This window comes from Ostrinia furnacalis, unplaced genomic scaffold (genome assembly GCF_004193835.3).
Source record: "Ostrinia furnacalis isolate ACB-3 unplaced genomic scaffold, ASM419383v2 OfSCF0069, whole genome shotgun sequence".
Lineage (NCBI taxonomy): Eukaryota > Metazoa > Arthropoda > Insecta > Lepidoptera > Crambidae > Ostrinia > Ostrinia furnacalis.
In genome coordinates, this window is record NW_021130308.1 from 217,782 (window position 1) to 238,351 (window position 20,570).

Here is a 20,570-nt window from a genome sequence, read left to right on the forward strand (position 1 = left end):
GACCCCAACTCTTAACTTAGAGGTCCTTTCAATAGCAGGAACTTATAAAACTTTGTTTTCAATGTAGGTAATGTAAAATACCTACTACATCACGTGGTTGCGTTTCACAAAAGTTATGATTCGGAAAAGTAAGTTGGTACGTGCCGGAAACGGCAAATTTTCCCTTTTGCTGTGGCTTTCGCCGCCTCACTGTGTGTGCCTTACGAAGTTATGAGTTGTTTACTTCTCTCCACAATAGTCTCTAGCAAACTCCGTACCTACCAATTATCTTGTAATCAAAATCAAAATCAAAAATATTTATTCAGTTTAGACCACAAGTGGCACTTATGAACGTCAATAGAAAATAATAAAAAAAGAAAAAGGTAGCCCTTATGGGGCACTTTACATGTCTCCTTATCTTTTGGGCCCTACCAGCGCTTCGAGACAAACATATGGCAAGTGCTAATATTTCATTATGATAATTATTTTTGTGTAGAAGGAGTAAACTTTAATGTTTTGCAACTAAGTAGGAATTAGCGTTGAAATACTGATCCTCAACTCTCAAAAGAACTTATCTTAACACTTTCCCGGACAGTAGCCCAGACACATTAGAAGTTTAATTGTTATGAATATGCTATAGCAGTCCACTGTCCATGAAAGTGTTAAGCGTTGGGATTTGGGAAGGTCTACTAATCTATTTGCAGGATCCGATCAGTACTTAAGTTTCAGTCTAAATCTAAATCCCAAAAGCCCATAACCATAATATACACCCACATGCGCATGCAATATAGGTAAAAAATATGTAGTAGGAAGGTATTTGAACATACCTGGTTGGTGGGCGCCATCTTTTCCCTGTTGGCGGACCAGAACCATCCGAAGACGTTCTTGGGCTCCAGGTCCTTGCGGGATTCGCAGCCCTTGAAGTCGCAGAGACGGCCTGACGTCCAGATGTACGGCACATCATCTGGAATTAACAGCGGTTATTAATAAAACTTTTTATAGAAAAAAAAAAATTTGTTTAGCATATCTATATATTCTTCTTTACAAACAATTATTATTTTAGACACTATTCGAATATTACTGAGTTATTCAAAATACCTACTAGTTACCAGAGTTCCAGAGACTATTACTTATTTTTTTAAATGGTTTGCATTTTGTAATCAATAATACTCTCGCATATATTTTCCGCATGCCTACAATGTTTCTCAAAGACCTAGTATAAACTTTAATTTTTTTCTTAATAATGACTTTAAAACTAAACTCACTTTGCTGGATAAGCTTGAAGATTAGATTATTTTCCTCCTGCGTCTCCATAGAGACAAGGTCCATGCAGTATTCGCGGCAGATGTTACGGCCGTCTAGCCAGTCCACCTTCCTGTTGGCTAGCTCGGGAACATGGCCGCTGTAGAAGTAGTTGTGTCCTCGGTAGAAGAACTCCTTTGGTCCTGAAAAATAAAATTTTGGGGTCAGTCAGTATCTTTGATTGTCATGAATAGCTTTTTTTATAAAAGCACAAAAGATGTTGGTCTTACTAGTAGCATAGATAGTGCTTTTTATAGTTCTGTCTATTCGGGGTTCTATTCAAGAATACCATCAGAATAGATAAGTTAAGCTTGCATAGGGAATTATAAAAACTTATGTAAGCTTAAGACTGTCATAAGCTGAATTTTCACCGTCTCTACCTATACATACAAAGCTTTCAAAGCTTAGTTAACGAAATAAATCAGGAGCTTTTCGTTTTAGGCATCACAAATAGAGACTGAAGTAAGCAACTTCAGATTTAAAGTACCAACATAAATAATAGTTAAATACTTCAGAAGCACAAAATAAATGCACAAGTACTATGCTGTATTATTGTTTTAAAATTTATTCTATTATGAGGTAACGAGGGTCTTAGCCGTGTACTCATAGCATAAATATTGGTAAATGATTTACACCGACGTGTGGTCACGGTGAGCCAACGCTAATAGACAAGTGTCGACCCCGCGCGCAGGTCGTGTACCCACGGATTGATCTGCCACGGTCGTGACATTGGGCTCCTCCGAACACCCCGATAATTGTGATGTCGCAATCGCTATGTTACATAACGACCGATCGCTATGATGCGACCTAAGCGACCTTTGCTTGCGAATAGGGACGCCAGATTTAGGTAGACGTGACCGAACTCTACTTCGGTTTTTAAGGAATTCTATAACATAATTAAGTATTCGTAAGTTGCTAAGATTATCTGAAGCTTAAGTTTATGTACAATCTCGATTAATACTATATTAATATACATTAAAAAACAATAAACTCTTCAGACTGTTTTTATGTATAAGGACGTAAGTTTCTGTTGTCGATTTGTTTCTCAAGTGGTGTACTTACTTGTAGCTTCATGTTAATGTTTTTTTAACATGGCCATGATGTATTTGAAATGCATATACATTGAAGAGATCTAATCAGAGATAAATTACCTTAATTAAAACCGAATAAAATAAAACCCGACCAGATTCCGTTAACGACTGGACGTCCTCGTATTTTTATCTAATAGCAGATGTCAAATGGTTGGTTCGTCTTATTATAGACTTGCAGCTTAATGTTCTTTACGTTCTTTAGTCCATAATAGCCTCGGAGATGTCCAGTTAATGATGTTAAACGCAGATTTGTTTGTCGGACATTTGTTAAATGTTATTACCTACTACAAGAGTAACTAATTTTGTAATCATCATTTATGTTTGTTATTTAACATAACCATATTTGTTAACCCGCTAAATGAGGCTGGTTTAATAAAAACGTAACTTATTTAATAGCATAACCTGAGGTACTTTCTGTGCTTATTTTACTGTTTATTATTTACTACCGGTATTAAATAATACTTTGGGTTTCATAATTGATAGCTATGGGCGTTACGTTCATGAATTACATACTAAACAAAATTGAAAAAAGTTTACGGATTTGTACCTATTACAGAGAAGTTTTTCATACGTTAGATTAAAATTAATCTAGGAGGCCCTGTTGCCGACTTGGCAGGTTCATTTTTCGCGAATTGGGAATAAGTGCCAACTGGGCCAAGGAATGCCTATCCGTTGCGCATTTTTGCCATTAAATATTTTGGCGCTTGTAAATCCCATTGATTTAAGAGAGAAACACTTTTTATTGTGTGATTAGCCCAGTTCCGAACAGCGACGTATTAGCTTTTATATCATGATTTTTCAAAAAGTATGTAAGTATAGCTAAAAAACCAAACGTACAATATACGTTTTTAAGTGTGCAAGTTCTTTCATTCTAGCGTGAGGTGTCACGTAGAGCCAATCAGGTCAAGGAGGCGATGCGCTTTTCATATTAATCAACAATCGTACGCATTGTCGTATTGATGACCCACGCGTGTTCTTGTGTTAAAACGTTGGACGGCTGTCTTATCAATGTTGGCGATGCGACGTTGGCGCATAAGCACAACAGATGCGCCAGTCACGTTGCCAACTGCCAACTGGGCCAAGGATCGCTGTACGTTGCGCTTTATTAATTAACCATTGGGCTGATAGACCTAGGTGACCTAGAGTATTGTCATTAAATAAACTTTCAATCAGACGGTTAAGTGGATTCAGACTCTTCAATGATTGTGATGATGTCATGTGACTCGGTAAATGTTTACCTCTAAACGTCTAGCAACTGAACAAAGTTATCAGTTGGGTAAATAAAATCTATGTAGATAGTAAATATGTCGGTAATGTGACCAAATTTCAATGGATAAGAAAACAAATAAACACAGTAAGGTAGAAATTTCAATGAGAAATTTATAGCTGAATACAAGAACAATCGAATACATTTTGCAATACCGTTTTGAATAGGCACTTAAATCAATGGAATCATGCCGGAGAAATGTCGTTTTGTGGCATTTATTCAGGATAAGGATTTATTTCATAAATTGGAAGTGAAAACTTTGATAAATATCTTTTATGAAATAGGTTTCATAAAATATTTATTAAAGTTTTCACTGCGAGTTTTTCTAGGGAAAAACTAAAAAGCATCAGTGTGCCTACCATGAGTTTACGTTAGGTGAGCTCGCTAGCGAATACGTCAAAAAATTCTATGAAGATTTTATTTCTTGAAAGTAGCCGCTAGGGGCGCTGCACAATATGTCATACATTTAAATGTCATTTTTTTACGCAGTCGCTAGCGAGCACACCTAACGTAAACTCATGGTAGGCACACAGAACTCGAGAAGTTTTTTTTATGCTTAGCAACTCTCTCAGAATTTGCACATGGCTATTTTTGTATTGTTATTTTTATGCAAACGTTTTCACACCACTACTATACGATACGATGCATGTATTCCTCGTGTTGACTCGAATTTTTTGTTTCATGCAACCAACTACGGACAGTTCATTGAAGCCCACGAGAATTTGGGTTTTTGCAGTCGTAGGAATAATTACAGACAATTGCACAAATATAGTAATGAGCCATGATTGCGCCGTTACTTAGTTAATGTTCGCACGCCTCGGACAATCATCTGAGACCTTGCTGTTGACAGACAAACGGATGTGCGATTGTTTCAAGCTGCAAATGAAGCTGCGAATTTTGACGCACATTTTGCGCAACTGAGGTGCGCGCGAAAGAGCGATGTTTAGCGAGCTTTATTGGTTCAGTGCGCGCCATATTCGCGCGCAAAGGGTTCCGCAAAATTTCATTATCAAAACCTACGGACTTATAAAATTAAATAAAAGTCTATAAAGTCTATCAAGGACTTATAAAAGTAAATAAAATACTAGACAACTAAATAAAAGTCAGTTTTAAGGGTCAGTTAAAATTTACAGCTTCAGTGGTTTCGGTTGTAGTAGGTACTACGAATTTAGGAAAAATAGCTTCTCAACCGATGCCGCGATGGCCTTACTACAAACATCAAGTGTGGTACGGTTTAGATTGATTGATAAATTTTGAATCACACTAAATATTTACTCATATTTGTTAAGTCTGCTACCTTTCGATAATAGCGACTTTACACTTCGATCCGCTAAATTAATTGCAATTTGCACACAACAATAAACCGCTTAGGGCTACGTATTCCGCCACACACTCCTATCAATAGATCCAGCATAGCCAATCATATTAAAACTAGATAAAACAAGCATCGGCTTGCAATGTCGAAAGGCACGGTTAATTTGGATGAAGGCTGTATTGCAAAACTCAGGTCTTGTGATATTATTGTGACTAGGGGAGACTGGCCCAAAGCGGGCACTCCGCCTAAAGCGGGCACCCCCCTCTAAACTTACACTCATTTGCTCGACTTGTTGTCTTGTCTTGTTAACGTTATCCCCCCGCCCCGCCGCTCCCGCGGAAGTCGTGTGCGCCACCTCCGAGTGACAACACCACGCGTGGACAGCGATAAACGAAATTCGTCAATTTTATATGAAAAAACAAAGGTATGTTCATTGTGTTTTGGATTAAACTGAGTGACGTACGTTATTATCAATGTATGCGTAATGTGTTGCACCTATTTAAGCGTGTTTTAAGGATATTTCCTTGAAAATTATTAAAAAGGAATTATAGTTTATGTTTTATGAAACGTGGTGTGGCGCAAAAGGCAAAGTGAGCAGGGCAGAATGAGCATGCTCACTTTACCCTCTTCATAGCCATATAAACTAACTTGCTTTTATTGTAAGTCCTCTATATTTATCGTAGAGGTATAGTCCGTTTTTCTTTGCTAGTCGAACAATGTAAACAATCTTTTTATAACTTTTAAAGTAATATCAGTGAAAAAAATTAATAAATTAAATGATTTGAAAAGATATCGGTGTTCAACGATGACTTACCTACATAATAATATGTAGGTTGTGAGCTTTGTGTTTATCTTATTTTAAAACGAATTATTTCGTTAAAAAGGAATATTAAGATTGTTTACAATATTGGACAAGCCAAGAAAAACAGACTTTAGTGTCGACATTAATGTCTTATTATTTGACTTTTTAGATGGTAAATAAATATAAAAGAAAATCACAACAAGGTTCTTGGAGTGAAGCTGCAATACTTCAGCTCAAAAGCTTCAAAATACTAAAAGATAATGAATCAAGACTGCATTATTCAAAGAGAGTTCCTTCTGATTAGTTTTAGGTTTTAATTTTTATGTTGTTTGATGAATTTTTATGTCTAGAATCTATTTTTTCGCAATACAGAAAGTATGATTCTCATTCTGTGTTTGAATAGAGACATTCCTTATTATTCAAAGGTCAAAATTATATAGTAAAAATAAAAATAAAACTATTGCCCTCTGCATGCCCGTTTTGCCCGTATGCCGGTGCTCGCTTTAGGCCACCCCCTCGGGCAAAGTGAGCAAGTGATAGTGTTTCGTATTTGAGTGCCTACTTTTTATATATTAGACAAATGAATGATTTGAAAACGCCATGTCAAACTACAATAAATGTAGTAACTGATCACGATAAAAACTTATTCCGTTTTGCTTATTCTGTGTGTTTTTTTCCTACTTTACCTTAAGGTGCCCGCTTTGGGCCAGTCTCCCCTAATTTATGAACGATCGTGTACACTGCGAACGTGATAGATGACAGAAAATCGTTAAATGATGACTCCGCAACGATATCATAGTTGTTTCTGATGGGTATCACCATGTTTTTATCAGAGGATCTAATATTTGGCATAAGTATTTCAAAATAGCGGCTTCTTTGTCTTTCTGACACGATAGAAATCACGACGTAGAGTTTGTATAAGCTCTACGTCGTGATCTCATCTATCTCTTATAAGGACTCTTCATAAATATCTGCGTTAAAGTACCTACACATATCTCTTAAAATCTAGCCAGTACTTATGGTTATGACAATATAACATTTAATTTCGAATCGAAATCACTTCGTTATATTCCCAAATTACATTACAAAAGTACAGTATGAAGCTTTATTGAAATGAAATTTTCAATATGTAGAGGCCTCGGTTTTATGTTTCACGACTAGCAATATCAGTAGGATGAGGATGCTTTTAGCGTGTCTTCTCTATCCGACTTGACTGTATAGTAAACCCTTTACTTATTAAGTATATTTACAGTTGCTACGGTAAGCCCTCTTGCACGCTTCGAGAGCTTTGAGTGTCGAAAGCTTTCAATAGCTATTGTCCAATGAACAACCTTTATATTAATAAATATGTTACGAAAACCCATCAATAATATCTCTTGAAGGCTACATTTGCTATTATAAGCACATAATCACTCTATTAGCTACTTTTATTGCAATGTTTTAGACTTAATAACACCTATTTGCATCACGTATTTCGTATTATGCATTCAAAATTATGAAATGCATTCTCGATCTCTTATTGTTGGATTATCATAATTTGTTTTGAATCGTGGTTACTTTAATTTTAGAGGTTAACAGTTGAATGGATGTTCTTTGCTTTTTTTAGATCATCAGCAAGGTTATGTACGAATACAGTATTTAAAAGCAGCATTTATGATAACTGAATGTGGCTTGTAATAAATACGAGTAAGATCTTATCACATAATTTATTACGGTAAAAATAGGCTTTGTCGCTTTCCTACAAATATCTTTTCACAAAGAAAGCTCTAAGTTCTGGTAATTTATTTTGCTCGATAAGTTTTTTATTCCATGAAAAATAATACCGGGAGCCATGTGTTGTTCCACAAGCATTGCCGCTTATTACGACTATAATGCGGTGTGACGATGAGTGCAGGCGGCCCTGAGCCAAAACAGACTCAGCATTATCTTAAAATTATTAATTCCACTTAATGATTGCCATTATGCGTACAGGAGCCGTACAGTAAAGATGTCTCCTGTCAAGGCGCTCGCTTGAAGGTGAATCGCGTTCAAACGCTGAATAATGTTTACAAATTTACCTTAAACCACCCATAACCACTTAGCCCAATCGTTTTGTTGCAATTTGTCATGTTGATAACATAAATAACTATGGATTAAACAAAAGACGTAATTTTTACAGTTGAGTAGACAAAGCAGTGTAGAGTAAAAATAAAATTGTACCTGAAATGAACCTAGAGAAAGACGTTAGACCTTGATCACAAAATCGAAACGACCCTTAATATCGTATACAGTGCCTAGATATCGTATCTACATTTGTGTTTTTTAATAAAACTAGGAAAGGGTTTTAAAATTTATATATTTTACACGTCGATTTTAAAAACTTAATGTTTTTTACTTCCTCGGAAAGAGTATACAGTTAGTGTATTTTGTCAGTCCCATTAAGCCTCGTTAGGCGGTTGTGGTGACTCATTATATCTGACATTGGGGTTGTGACATCAAATATCACTAGTACAACACACGTAATACTTAAGTAGGTATGCTAAATCTATCTAGGCATAAGTTACCTACTAATATTTTAGATTTTTTTAACAATTCAATGATCTAAACCACGAAGTTCTAAAGGATTTAACCATTGATTCTACCTTGTTTATTGAACTGCATTTGAATAAAACAATTAGGCAAACAGGAGCTACTAACAAATTGTACTTAGCATACATTGAGTAAGACATAATGTTGGTATTGAGTGCTGGGAATGACTCACGTGATGTAATTATGCAAAGTAGGTAAAGTTACTGTAGAAATGAAGCTGAGAAATACGTTAAGTAACACATTCGTATACATACGTTACCTCTGGGTCATATTTACCATAAAAGACGCAGACAAAGCACCTATTAACTGAATGTAGAGCAGACAAAACAATGCGCTCCAAATTACTAAACTTAACGACTGATAACGAAAATAAAAGTTCTTTGAACAGACTTATTTAGCCAAAACGCAACTCTCCCTGATTTTGCATGGCAAGGGGAACCTGATGCCACCGGTTTGTGAATTCAATTGACTAAGTTATAAAAGCTACTGGGTGCAATAAATAGAAAGCTCGGTTTAAACTGGATTAAAATGTTGTAACAATTAAGTTGTGCCCTAGAATTATTGGTTAATGGTGTCAGCTACCCAAAAAATTAAGTAAGTAAGTAACTAAGTACCTACCTACTCATAAATATTTGTTATCCTATTACAACTTACTAGCGGCCGCCCGTGACTTCGTACGCGTGGATCCCGTTTTACCCCCTTCATCCATCTTACGCGGTTTAGATTTTTTCATACAAATGTTTTTTCCCGCTAACTCCCGTTCCCGTGGGAATTTTGCAATATCCTGTTGTAACTAAGCTTTAAGTTTACTAAGGAATCTGCATGCCAAATTTCCTTTCCTGTGGGAATTTCGGGAATTCCTTTCTTAGTGCACCTCTACGGTACCTAAGCTACGTCCCTTCTAAATTTCAAATGCCTACGTTTAGCCGTTTAGGCTGTGCGTTGATATGTCACTAAGTCAGTCAGTTTCTCCTTATAAATATTTAGATTAATATTTCTATGTTATCTCTAAAACAATATGTCACCCTCGTAGAGCTTTAATCCTATTCGTAAGTGCCTGGTCTAAATGGAATAAAGATTTTTCTTTTTCATTGAAGACTGAATAAGTAGGTATGTTAAGATGATATTATGTAGGTATGTATTTCGTGGGAAATGTTTTTATAGTTTTTGTCAGTAGTTATTCAATCAATTAGGTTCTATGCTTATCTAAAATAAATAGAATACATTGATGTAACGTTATTCTCAACGTTTATATAACGTAATTAGACGTTATAGTACCATGTTTATATTGAAGTCTAATTAATTACAATAGAGAGACGATTGATTGTATAATAAAGTTAAATATTATATGTATAGTAAGGTATCTCTACCGAAAATATTCTTAAGAGTCTATTTATGAAATTAGTGTAAAGAAACGGTCGGTCGATTTACCATTCAATCTTATCAAATCTTGTTTCCGTTTTCCTACCATTGTAATAATGACAATACCTAAATGATATAACACCGCCGTTAATTGTTATGAGTTGTTATTCTCTTGGTACCTGACTTCGTGGCGTGCTATACCTGCCACACCAGTCAAGTGTGTTATATTCGTGAGTATAGGGATCCTTATAGTTTTGAGATTATCATGTAAAGTCCTATTATTTGGTACACAACAATATGGTTCTTTTTAGATTGCTGATTAAATTATTATTAACTAGGTATGATTTCTTAGGCTGCACCAACTAATTATAACTATATTTATTTATTTAATATAATACTCGTACTCGTTTGGACACTAAAAAAACTTTCCACGTATCTATCTATCGTAGTAAAATTAAATGTCTTATCACAAGTAGACTATGAATATTTCATGAATTCATTCATAGTCTTCTTATGAATAATTTCTGTTTTATGGTAGTCACTCACTATTCGGTCACCTTTTATGCTAAGTACTTGTTTACCATTACAAAATAATCTGATCCAAATCTGCTGGCACGAGTAACTCGAAAGTTTAAAGTTAACCGGTTATCATAAACTTTTAAACTAGGTGGACTCATTCATTCCATCTCGGTTTCGTTTACATTTACATAATATTCTCAGGCATTTCTTACGGAATTATTTTAGAGTGGACCTGGTATAGACAATGTAATATTCTAAACAATAAGTAAGTCAATGTTAATTAGTATTTATGAGTATTACATAAATACGAGGCTTAGTTGCCGACAAACTACTAAGCAGTTTGGGAATAACTAAAAATAGATGGTAGAGTTCTAAACTTGGATGTAAAATTGTCAATTTGTAGTCTGTAACCTTTTTTTCTGTAAAACCCTGGTTTTTCCTGAATAAATAGTTCATAAAAATATGAGAGAGATAAGTTGCTGGAATATTTTTTCAAAAGGAGAGTCATAGTCACTACTAACTTGAAAAATAAAGTATGAATTATTTTCCTAGAATGTAGAGTCAGATACTTTCATTACATGGCAATGACTATTGCATGATTGCGTTAAACTCTATCTTTATCATCTTTGGTTCTTTCGTCAAAAGTCTAAATACCCAGCCTAACCTACAAACCCAGCTAGCCGTGACGATTCAACTGAATCATCTTAATTTTACAATGGTTCACCTTTGATGCGATTATTTTTTATTTAAAATTTATTTCTTGCCAGTAAAGCACAAGAAAGTATCGAAAGGAAAAACTAGAATGAAAACGGTTGTTGTAGAGAAAATTTTCATTTGTTTTTCTCTTCGATAAACCGGCTCTTGTTGGGTTCAAAATATTCCATCCCCACAACGATCCGAGCTATTTAAATATTTTTCGACGTTTAAAGTTTATTAGGTATGTTTAGACTAGGCGCAGACCACCGATTTTTAGTTGGCCGATAGTTGGGTCCGATTTTAATTTGTATGAAGAATCGAGCAAATCGAATCGGTGTAATGTGCCACTTGCATACATGCCCATACTGATCAACAGCCCGACTAAATTATCGGCCGACGAAAAATCGATGGTCTGCGCCTAGGCTTAAGATGATTAACTGCGTTGGAAATATTTCGAAGTGTTCAAAACTTTCCGAAAAAAAAAATGTAAAAAAGTATTTATTACTAAAAGATGTCACTACTGTTGACTTCAATCAAAGTCACTGTTCGCGGTTTATTATTGTGGGTTAGAGTTATTTTTTAGTTGTTTGCGAGTGAGTCTTGTGACAATGTCTGCCGCGCGAATTCTTCAGGGAAAACCGCAGGCTGTTACGTAATGTTCACTTTCCCCGGGCAGGGCGCGGGGTGCGGGGCGGGGCGTGGCGGCGTCCTCGAGCGCGACCGTGACCTTGCGAGGCCAACGACCCATGATCGCTCTACTTTTTTTTCTAAGTGACCATTGAAACCAGCCAGTGGCAAGAACTTTTTGGAACTAACCTTTAACTTTTTCTTTGCTGGTTAGATTTTCAAGCCCAAGAAATAAAAAAATATTTTTAAATTACTTTTAGCTAGTGATATCTAAACTATTTTGTATACGTCTAGGATCGCAATAACAGCAGCTGACATGTTATCACTAGGAAGGATGACGTGTAGAATGGTTTTATAACTTATTGCTGTGTATCACTGTATAAATTAATTTCCATAAAACATAAATCACAAAGTAATCATAACTTACCTAATGTAAATACTACGAGCATGTCGTCATTGAATTACTTTGTTCGTTATTGAAGATGGGATCCATATTGTCCGTAAATGCAGAAATAAACCAGATTATACTTTAAATAATTAATATTCGCGTTTTTTTTATATTGCCTTTGAATACATGAATAATATCAACGTTATTATAACAGCATCCGCCAGGCGACACATACAGCATGATTTTAACATTGGTTAAAATCTGATCTTTTACGACGTAATATCAAATGATGAAACATTGTTTTCATGATTTTTTCTTATATTTATCTTGTAATAGGACTGACGTCTTATTAATTTCAAATACATTGTATAAGCTTCAACCAAACCGAAGCGTGCAGAATGCAGATCGCCATCGCCGGCGCGATCATAAGCCGATGACATTTAATTTTTTTCATTAAGTTACATGGTAGTGAGAAAGGGACATCTAGTCCATTATTTTTGAAAACTGTAGGAAATTCGCGTTTTGGAAGAATACATGTCAATGAAGAATGTTCACTAATTTTGTTTTTTAGCTTTCTGTATTCTCTGTTAAAAATAAAAAATACACGTGAAAGAATTATTTCGATACGTTAATTAGTTTCCAAGATATTGAATTTTAAAAGTGCGGGCGGCGGCCGGCCCGCCATTTTATGCGCGTGACGTCATATTACAACGACTGGCTCATATTTGTATGGGTGGAATCTTGCAAACTGAATTAAGACCCACTTCCAGGCAACCGATTAAGCTGAAATTTCGCAAACACATGTGATTTGGATGACCATGCAATATTATGATGACATGGAGCTGATCTGATGATGGAGCTGGAAGGTGGCCATAGGAACTCTATAATAAAACGACTTAAATGCATCGAGTTTGGGCTCGTTCGTTTTGTATTGATGAGTATTTTAATTCTATATAGTAATCGGGGTCTAATGATGGAGCTGGAAGGTAATTCGCAATAAAACGACACAATCGCATCAAGTTTGGGTTTGGTTCAATTTTAATTTCTGTGATGGGTCTGGGTGTTAATATGTATAATAAGTTTGTATTTACAAAAAAAAAATATTTAAGTATGTTTATATCCGTTTTCTAGTGAGCGGACGCTGTGAATGTACGTCACACGGGGTCACGTGACCGTCGGCGGGACTCAATATTTAAGCGAACTTTGAATGCCTATAAAATCATAACTACTGGGTATTTTTGAATGAAATAAAAACTAATGTATTTGTAAATGTAAAAGCTTAACTGTAACATAGGTTTCAAGTGATTTTGCATACCTAGTAACATTCTCAATTCAATGGTAGAGTCAAGTTAAAGACTGTCAAATTATTGAATTAACTTTATTGAGCAGCCTGTATTTATTTTGTTAGTGTATCTGTGATGTTATGTTAAAAAGCCAGTTTCTATAAAATCTCTGAGGCCACAGGTTATTGACTAGCTAAATGAAGGTTCAAGGTTGAACCGGTATTGTCTGTTAATCATTAATCTGTTAATTTTATATCATTCCTTATCTGTCAGGTATAAATAAGACTTTTTTTTTAATTTGTTAACACCGTTTCTATTATAATCGTGTAGAGGGAATAGTACCTACTACCTACATATTTTGCTTTTTTATTTAATTAAGTTTATGAAAAGCTTTGACTCGTACTTATGACGATAACACATATTTATTAAATACAATCTATAATAAATAGAATATTTTTTTACATGTAGGTATAGTATAGTTTTCACAAAATGACGATATTTAAAAATAATAAGTATGATATTTCAAATCAATTGTGGTAGGTTGATATGCTATCGACTGTACATTTTTGTATGCACCGATTATTACATTTTTTCTCACATTTTGGACAGAAACGAGTTTTGACGCTCTTTAAAACAAATAATAGTTGAAATGTAAGCTTTTTTATTTATAATCATTAATGTTTTGCTTTACATCGTACTAGATTGTTCTTATATTAATAAATCAAAACCAGTTTTAAAATAGATGCTCATTTAAAGTTTTATACAGATCAATAAATTGTACTAACGTGTCTATCAATTTGTTTTACGAAAATCTTTATGATTCGATACCTGCGACATATTTAATTACCGTAGAGATCAATTAAGACAGTCTATATGTAGTTGAATTTAAAGCTAATTAATTGTATTAATCGTAAAATGCAAATTTTAATTGCAATTATTTCCAATTAATATAATCAGCAGCTTTTAAAGTTTCTTTTAAAACGTTACACCTGAAACTACCCTAAAAGCGTCTTAAATAATATCATTCCCAGTAAGTCTATTAAAGGTATGTAGGTATCGAGGTAAAAAGTTAGAAACAAGTAAGTAGTTACCCACGAAGTTAAGTAAAGAAATGTGTCTACATTGTAGAGATAGACCGCAAACTGCTACGAACGCTACGAAAGTTCCACGAGTAGGTAGTTATAATCGCTATTCGCTCAAATAGACCATTTAAAAAATATTTGTTACTTGTTTTTAAATAGGGTGATAACAAATAAAAATTGTTCGTTTTTGATTTCATTTCAAAATCTAGGAGCAGAGCATTCGTAGTACAGACGAAACCACATGAATGTAAACTAAATACTGTTGCATACATTTTTGGACGTTACACTTTTTTAAAATAAGTTATACATAAGCTGCAGCTTGTGATGGACTGAAGGTTTAAGGTTCAGTTCCACCATGTACTTACTTAGCGGTAACAAAAACAAACTTCACAAGTATGTCAAACTCCATACAAAAAGCACCGGTTATCGTTGTAGTTACGATTAAAGTTAGGTAGTGCAAGCCTAGTCGGCCGTTTGGTGTAGTGGTTCGAAACGGACTACCATTCCGGAGGTAGTGGGTTCGATTCCCGCACAGTACAAACATTTGTGTGCATGAACATATTTATTTGTATTGGACTGGGTGTTTTCTATGTATAATAAGTATGTATTTACAAAAAAAAAGTATTTAAGTATGTTTATATCCGTTGTCTAGTACCCATAGTACAATCTTTGCTTAGTTTGGGACTAGAAGCGCAGTGTAAAATGTCTAAGGATATTTATTAAGACATTTGAAACTATAGTAAGTACTTACTGTTAGCGCATTTCTGGGGCACGGGCAGCGAGAGGAACCGGCCAGGCTTCTGCGCAGCCGCGAGCGTCGCTAGCACCGCTGCGCACGCTACCACCAGCCACGTGTGCATCTGGAATAAAAGAAAAATAAATGATTCCAAATTCAAAACGCCATTGGCAATCGACACAGAAAGCAGCGTCTTTTTAAATGTAATGATTCCAAATTCAAAATGTCATTGGCAACCGAAAAAGAAACAAGTTTTTTTTTCATCATATTTGCGGCAGTTGCTTTGATACAATAACAATTGGCTTGTTTTTCTACGAATTGAAAAACTTAATTACTAAAACAAATGAATGCTACTTGATGACGATGCCATTAGCTCTATGATATTTAAAAAATAACTATAATTATTTACTAATTTATTCGATTGGTTTTAGTGTAGATCCGAACTAGAAGCGATCTGCAACCATCTGTTTATTCAATGAAAATTATTTGAAATCAATTTTAGCATGTTAAAGAATATGTATGTCGCGAGTGGATTAACTAAAAATATCTGACCAAATAGTGAATGCGATATCAAACTTTAGGTGATGGAATGGACAAAAATCATCAAGTGGGAAAAGTTTAACCAGGTTCAGGTAATATTATGCCTTACCATTACGACTTAATTTAGATTTTATCTTGCTACAAATGATACTCTATTCTAGGTATGTAGGTACATTTATACTTTGCCTTTGGATCATAGTTGCAACATGTTATCTGCGCTAGACAGGACGTGGCCGTGCATTGCAGAAATAAGTGTGATTCTACAACTTTAATTAATTTAAATATTTTACATAGTTATCCTCCTTACTACCTGTTGTTTTGCTACTCAAAGTTGCCCTTAATGTCTTAGATAGGAGTATAATCATTTGAAGTTATTTTTAAGACTACAACATAGAGTTTAAGTTTCAGTTTTAGTTGTTTTGTAAAACAAATCGAATTTTCAACAGGTATTTACTTTTCTATTCTGTTCTGCTATTTTATTGGGCTTTTAATAAACACTAAGATAAAGTTTCAAATTAGTACCACGACTCGAGTATTTGTACCTAATCTCTTTGCGCGTTAGCAAAATAATGCCAAAGAGTGGCTAATTTATTTGAGAAACCTAAAGCATGATGAAACACCATGTTCGCCTCACGACTGAGTAAAGGCTCGAATTTAAACTTCAATCCTTCATTGTTCTCTCAAATAATACACCTGTTTTTAACTTATTAATAGAATCCTAAAACATCATCAATAGAGCAAGATATTTTTGTTTCAGGTTTTGATGTCAGTCTCCTAAAGAGACAGGTTGCTTGTTATGTGATGTTTTGAATGTCAGATTCGTAGTTATTGCGATGACGAACATGATTGAGGATGTTTACAAATCAATGAATGGCATTATGTAACGGTATGATTTAGGAGGGAATTTATTATGTTACATCTACGAATTATTACAAATTTTACCAAAAAAGGCTGCTACAGTATGCAACACCTCTTAAAATTCCGTCGCCCACGCGTGCGTCTGGGTGAACCAGACACGCCAAAGTTAAGCAATAATTCCTTTTCTGTAATAACAACATACGATTTAATGGAGCATATAAATGCATTTCCTGTATACCTTTGCTTCGTGTATGTAAATTGACATAGAAAATACACGGCTTTACAAACCTTGAGTGATGTCACTGACAAGTGGCGGCAAACAAAAGCTTCGATTGTTTTCGAGATGTCCGTCGCGGCGTGCTAGGCCGGTGACACATTGGTCAACTGTATCGTTACGTAAAAACGAGTGTTGCCGACCGGCCGTGCCCCGGGCGACCAATGAAAGAAATGCACGACCTAATAACCGTAAAACTGTGTCACATGATCATGACACTACCCGCAGTAATGTAGGTATACACCGCTCGAATTACTTTCTTAATTTACCCAACCTTGGCTAATCTCATTTGGTATGGATCAATAAACATTTGCAGCAGTAAAAAACGTGCGATTCACTCTCGCATCCGCGATCTCAGATGAGGTAAAAACTTGATATGAATAATGTCGTAGAATAGTACCCGGAAACGTTCGGTCGCCGCGCGGAGCTAGGATCACGCAGCGCGGCATATGATACGGCTTAACCTTGACACGCATGTGTACATCTCTTAACTGATCGTATGACCGTAAGCGGATAATTGCGATCCCACATCATCAATAAAGAATAAGGTGACGCGTCATCACGATCGGTTTATGGCGAGATGCATCGTGCAGGCTCAGGGTTGACGCTAATTAACTTCCTCGGCCGAATATGGCAATTAGCGACTAGCTCACGTGTTTCCTTTTTATTAAGTTTACGTTTCAGGTGCTTCGGACTTAAAAGCTTCGCGTAGTCAAGTTCACACAAGATCGGTCACACAAGGTAACACATAGTAGGTATGTCCACTGGATTCCGAGCTTATTTACCCGATTATTACGAATGTAATTATGCACATAGCATCTAAGCTAACAATAATCAACAAGCAATGCAAAGCTGCTGGATTAGATTCCTCCTCAATTACTTGCGTGATAGAATCATAAAATTCTCTATTGCCTCATAAGTGCGCGATAAATTGATTGGAATTCTCACTGAACACGCATTAAGTATGTAGTTATCTTATAGATAATAGTTTATATTATAAAAATGTGTAATTTATTGCACGTCAAGGATGAGGTATCCGGTGGTGGACACGCAAATACGACTGGGGTCTGTTTGAAACATGTGGATAGCCTTCTAGAGACGTTTGGCAGGTCGGAGGCCGGTGCCGGTGGTACAACAATGGCGGACTAGTTGAATGGTATTCTTCGCGATTGGGACACTCGCGAATTTAGTGCGAGGCATAATGTGTCGGGTTGTGCAACCGGCCTCGCCGGCCGCTCCGGTCACGATCCTGCGGTCGTGCATCGCCCTGCACTCCTGCGCCTTGCCAAACACCACCGCCGGCGCTAGGGCTGCTCCGCCGGTGACAGTGTAGAGTCACCTCACAAAAAGTCCGAAACAAACATATCACAAACGATACCCACATCCTTATCAAACGCCATGTTTGTGAAATTCGAATACGAATGTGAAAAGCTCTTCACTTATGTGATGTGTCGATAATATTAAAATAATTGCTTTTGAATTAAGTAAACTTAAATACCTCATATCTGTGTCAAAATACAACCAAAGTATAATCTATTGCAAATCTGATAGACAGGTTGCAGTCACTCGAACAATGGGCTGGCAACCCTCACTACGACACTTGACACGTGAACCAAACCGCTTATTTTGCGTGTCACTAGAGATGTGGCAACCTATGAAGTCATAGATAAAGATAAAAATAAAGATACCGTTAAAACACTACTAGATTCTTATCGCTTACTAATAAGATCTCAATGTCTCAGTTTAAGAAATCCGATAACAAAAATTTAAATAAATTGAGGTCTCGTTTTTTTATTTTAGTGAAGATTATCACGACCAAATTAGGTTTTTATACCGCATCCGTTTCCAAGCTACTTATTGGTATAAGATTTTTTAAAGCAGGTCCTCAGTCTCGAGGTCGAAGTAGAGGTTTCGTTTGTCACGCGCATCAAAATTGTTTTATAATCGTTATAACATTGAACTTGCTACGACCCTGCGCCGGATTCGAATTAGCGTCTTCTTCAAATGCCCAAGGACAACAAACAGTTTGGATAACATACGTTCAATGGAAATCCGTGTTTATTTATGAGCTTACTTACATAAGTATTTCTTAATCGTATGTACAGTATACGCACGTATATGAAATAATATTGACATGAAGTAACCAAACTTTGAATAGGTACGAAGCCCGTACGCGAAGTTCGATCTTTGACTGAGAATCTACTTTTATTCGGAACCACTGAGAACTGTGGTCATGATTACTAATGTTTAGGTTTAAAATTTTCCTTATGATACCATTATGACTACAACTTTAAAAGCATCCTGGTTGTAAAGGTCTGAAGTGAATTGGGATTCGGCGACCCGTCACTTAAATAGTTCCTAATGGCTTCAATGATCATGAAGTCGCGTCATTAAGAACAACATAATCATAATCATGAAATAAAAATACTTAGAATTCAGTGTTCCATTATTAAAACGATAATAAGTATGCATATTTTATAGCTGAAGCTAAGCCTACTCAGGATGGTCTATTCCACTTTGATCACCCAGGTCATCTTATCCATGGATCAAAGGACACCAAATTGTCGCTTGGAGTCCACTTTGACCACCTGGGTGATCAAAGCCAGGTGATCAAAATAGAATAGACCCTAAGGATGATATCATTAATCGCCAATAAACATTAACTCTAGTCTCCTAAGGTGCCAAAGTTTAGCTGGTTAACACATACGTTTAGACATTACGTCGTATCAAAATGCCACGAAAAGCTTATTTTTAGTGCCAGTACGTTGAGCTGCAACTTTTTCCTTCGTTTCATACCATAAGCTCTATAGGGCTTAAGTCTGAGTTGTTTTCAGGCCAATCTAGTACCGTCACTGACTGTTGCGCTAGGAACGATTAAACAGAGAACGCGGTATGTTTTGGGTCGTTATCGTGTTGAAATGTTCATGAGACTGGTAAGACTTCTTCAGCATACGATAGCATCGTTTTCTCCAATATTTATTTGAATTGGAATTGCTCAAGTTTAACTTCAGTTCTTTTTATAGATTACACTCTATGTCCAGAAAAACAGCCCCAGATTTTAATATTGCCGCCACTATGTTTCACCTGCTTCTTCGTTTACTTTGGTATCATTTCGGACTTTACAGGTCGTCGCACGTATTGTCTGTCATCGGATGAAATAGGATTTATCTTGGTCTCATCAGAAACAGCACTTTTATCCATTGAGCAAAAGCCTAATGTCCATACTTTCTTGCAAACGCCAATCTTGCTTCTTTGTGTTCCATCTTCAGTAGTGGAACTTTTCGAGGAACTCGTCCTACAAGCTTTGCCTCCACCAGTCGCCTTCTGACGGTCCTCGCAGATACTCCAGCAGTCGGTTCTGGTCCAAAAATCTCGCTCTTGATCAGAACGGAACCCTTAAAGGGGTCTCTCTTTGCGAGAGTGACCATTCTGCGATCATCTTGTGGGGTTGTTTTTATTGGCCTCTTCCTTCTAGGCATACTTTCTGTGGTTTCATGATTTTGAAATAAGCCACTGCATCGTAGATTCATGTTTTTGGAACATTTCAGATGATCTGCAATTTACCGGTATGGCCATCCACACTGATAAAGATTGATTATAACTTAGCGCATTGTTGCTTTTCTTTCAGCCCATTACCTTTAATAATTTGATGAGTTTTTAACTCGCAAGATAAGAATATCACTTTTCAAATTGACGCCGAAATTACAAATGAACAGAATAAAAGTTATTACTTTTTATTTTTTTTAATTTAGAAGGAAAAACTTAAGCGTCCCTAATTAGGTGGCCAGACCGTCCGTACCATAATTACCGATTCATGTGATTTGATTAAGATTTTTTATTAAGTTAGTAAGTTTTTTTTTTGTTGTTGTATTCTGTTAAAA

General features: G+C 35.9%; 1 protein-coding gene across 1 annotated transcript in view; it reads right to left on the reverse strand.

The window, feature by feature from the left end:
• The window catches only part of slf (C-type lectin domain-containing protein slf), a 31,140-nt gene that overhangs the window by 725 nt on the left and 9,845 nt on the right, over nt 1–20,570 (reverse strand). The window contains exons 2-4 of the mRNA XM_028323303.1: nt 15,033–15,141; nt 1,245–1,424; nt 807–943 (exon numbers count right to left, since the gene is read on the reverse strand). Of these exons, the coding sequence (XP_028179104.1) occupies nt 807–943; nt 1,245–1,424; nt 15,033–15,141 (426 nt within the window). The remainder of the gene's footprint in view (nt 1–806; nt 944–1,244; nt 1,425–15,032; nt 15,142–20,570) is intronic.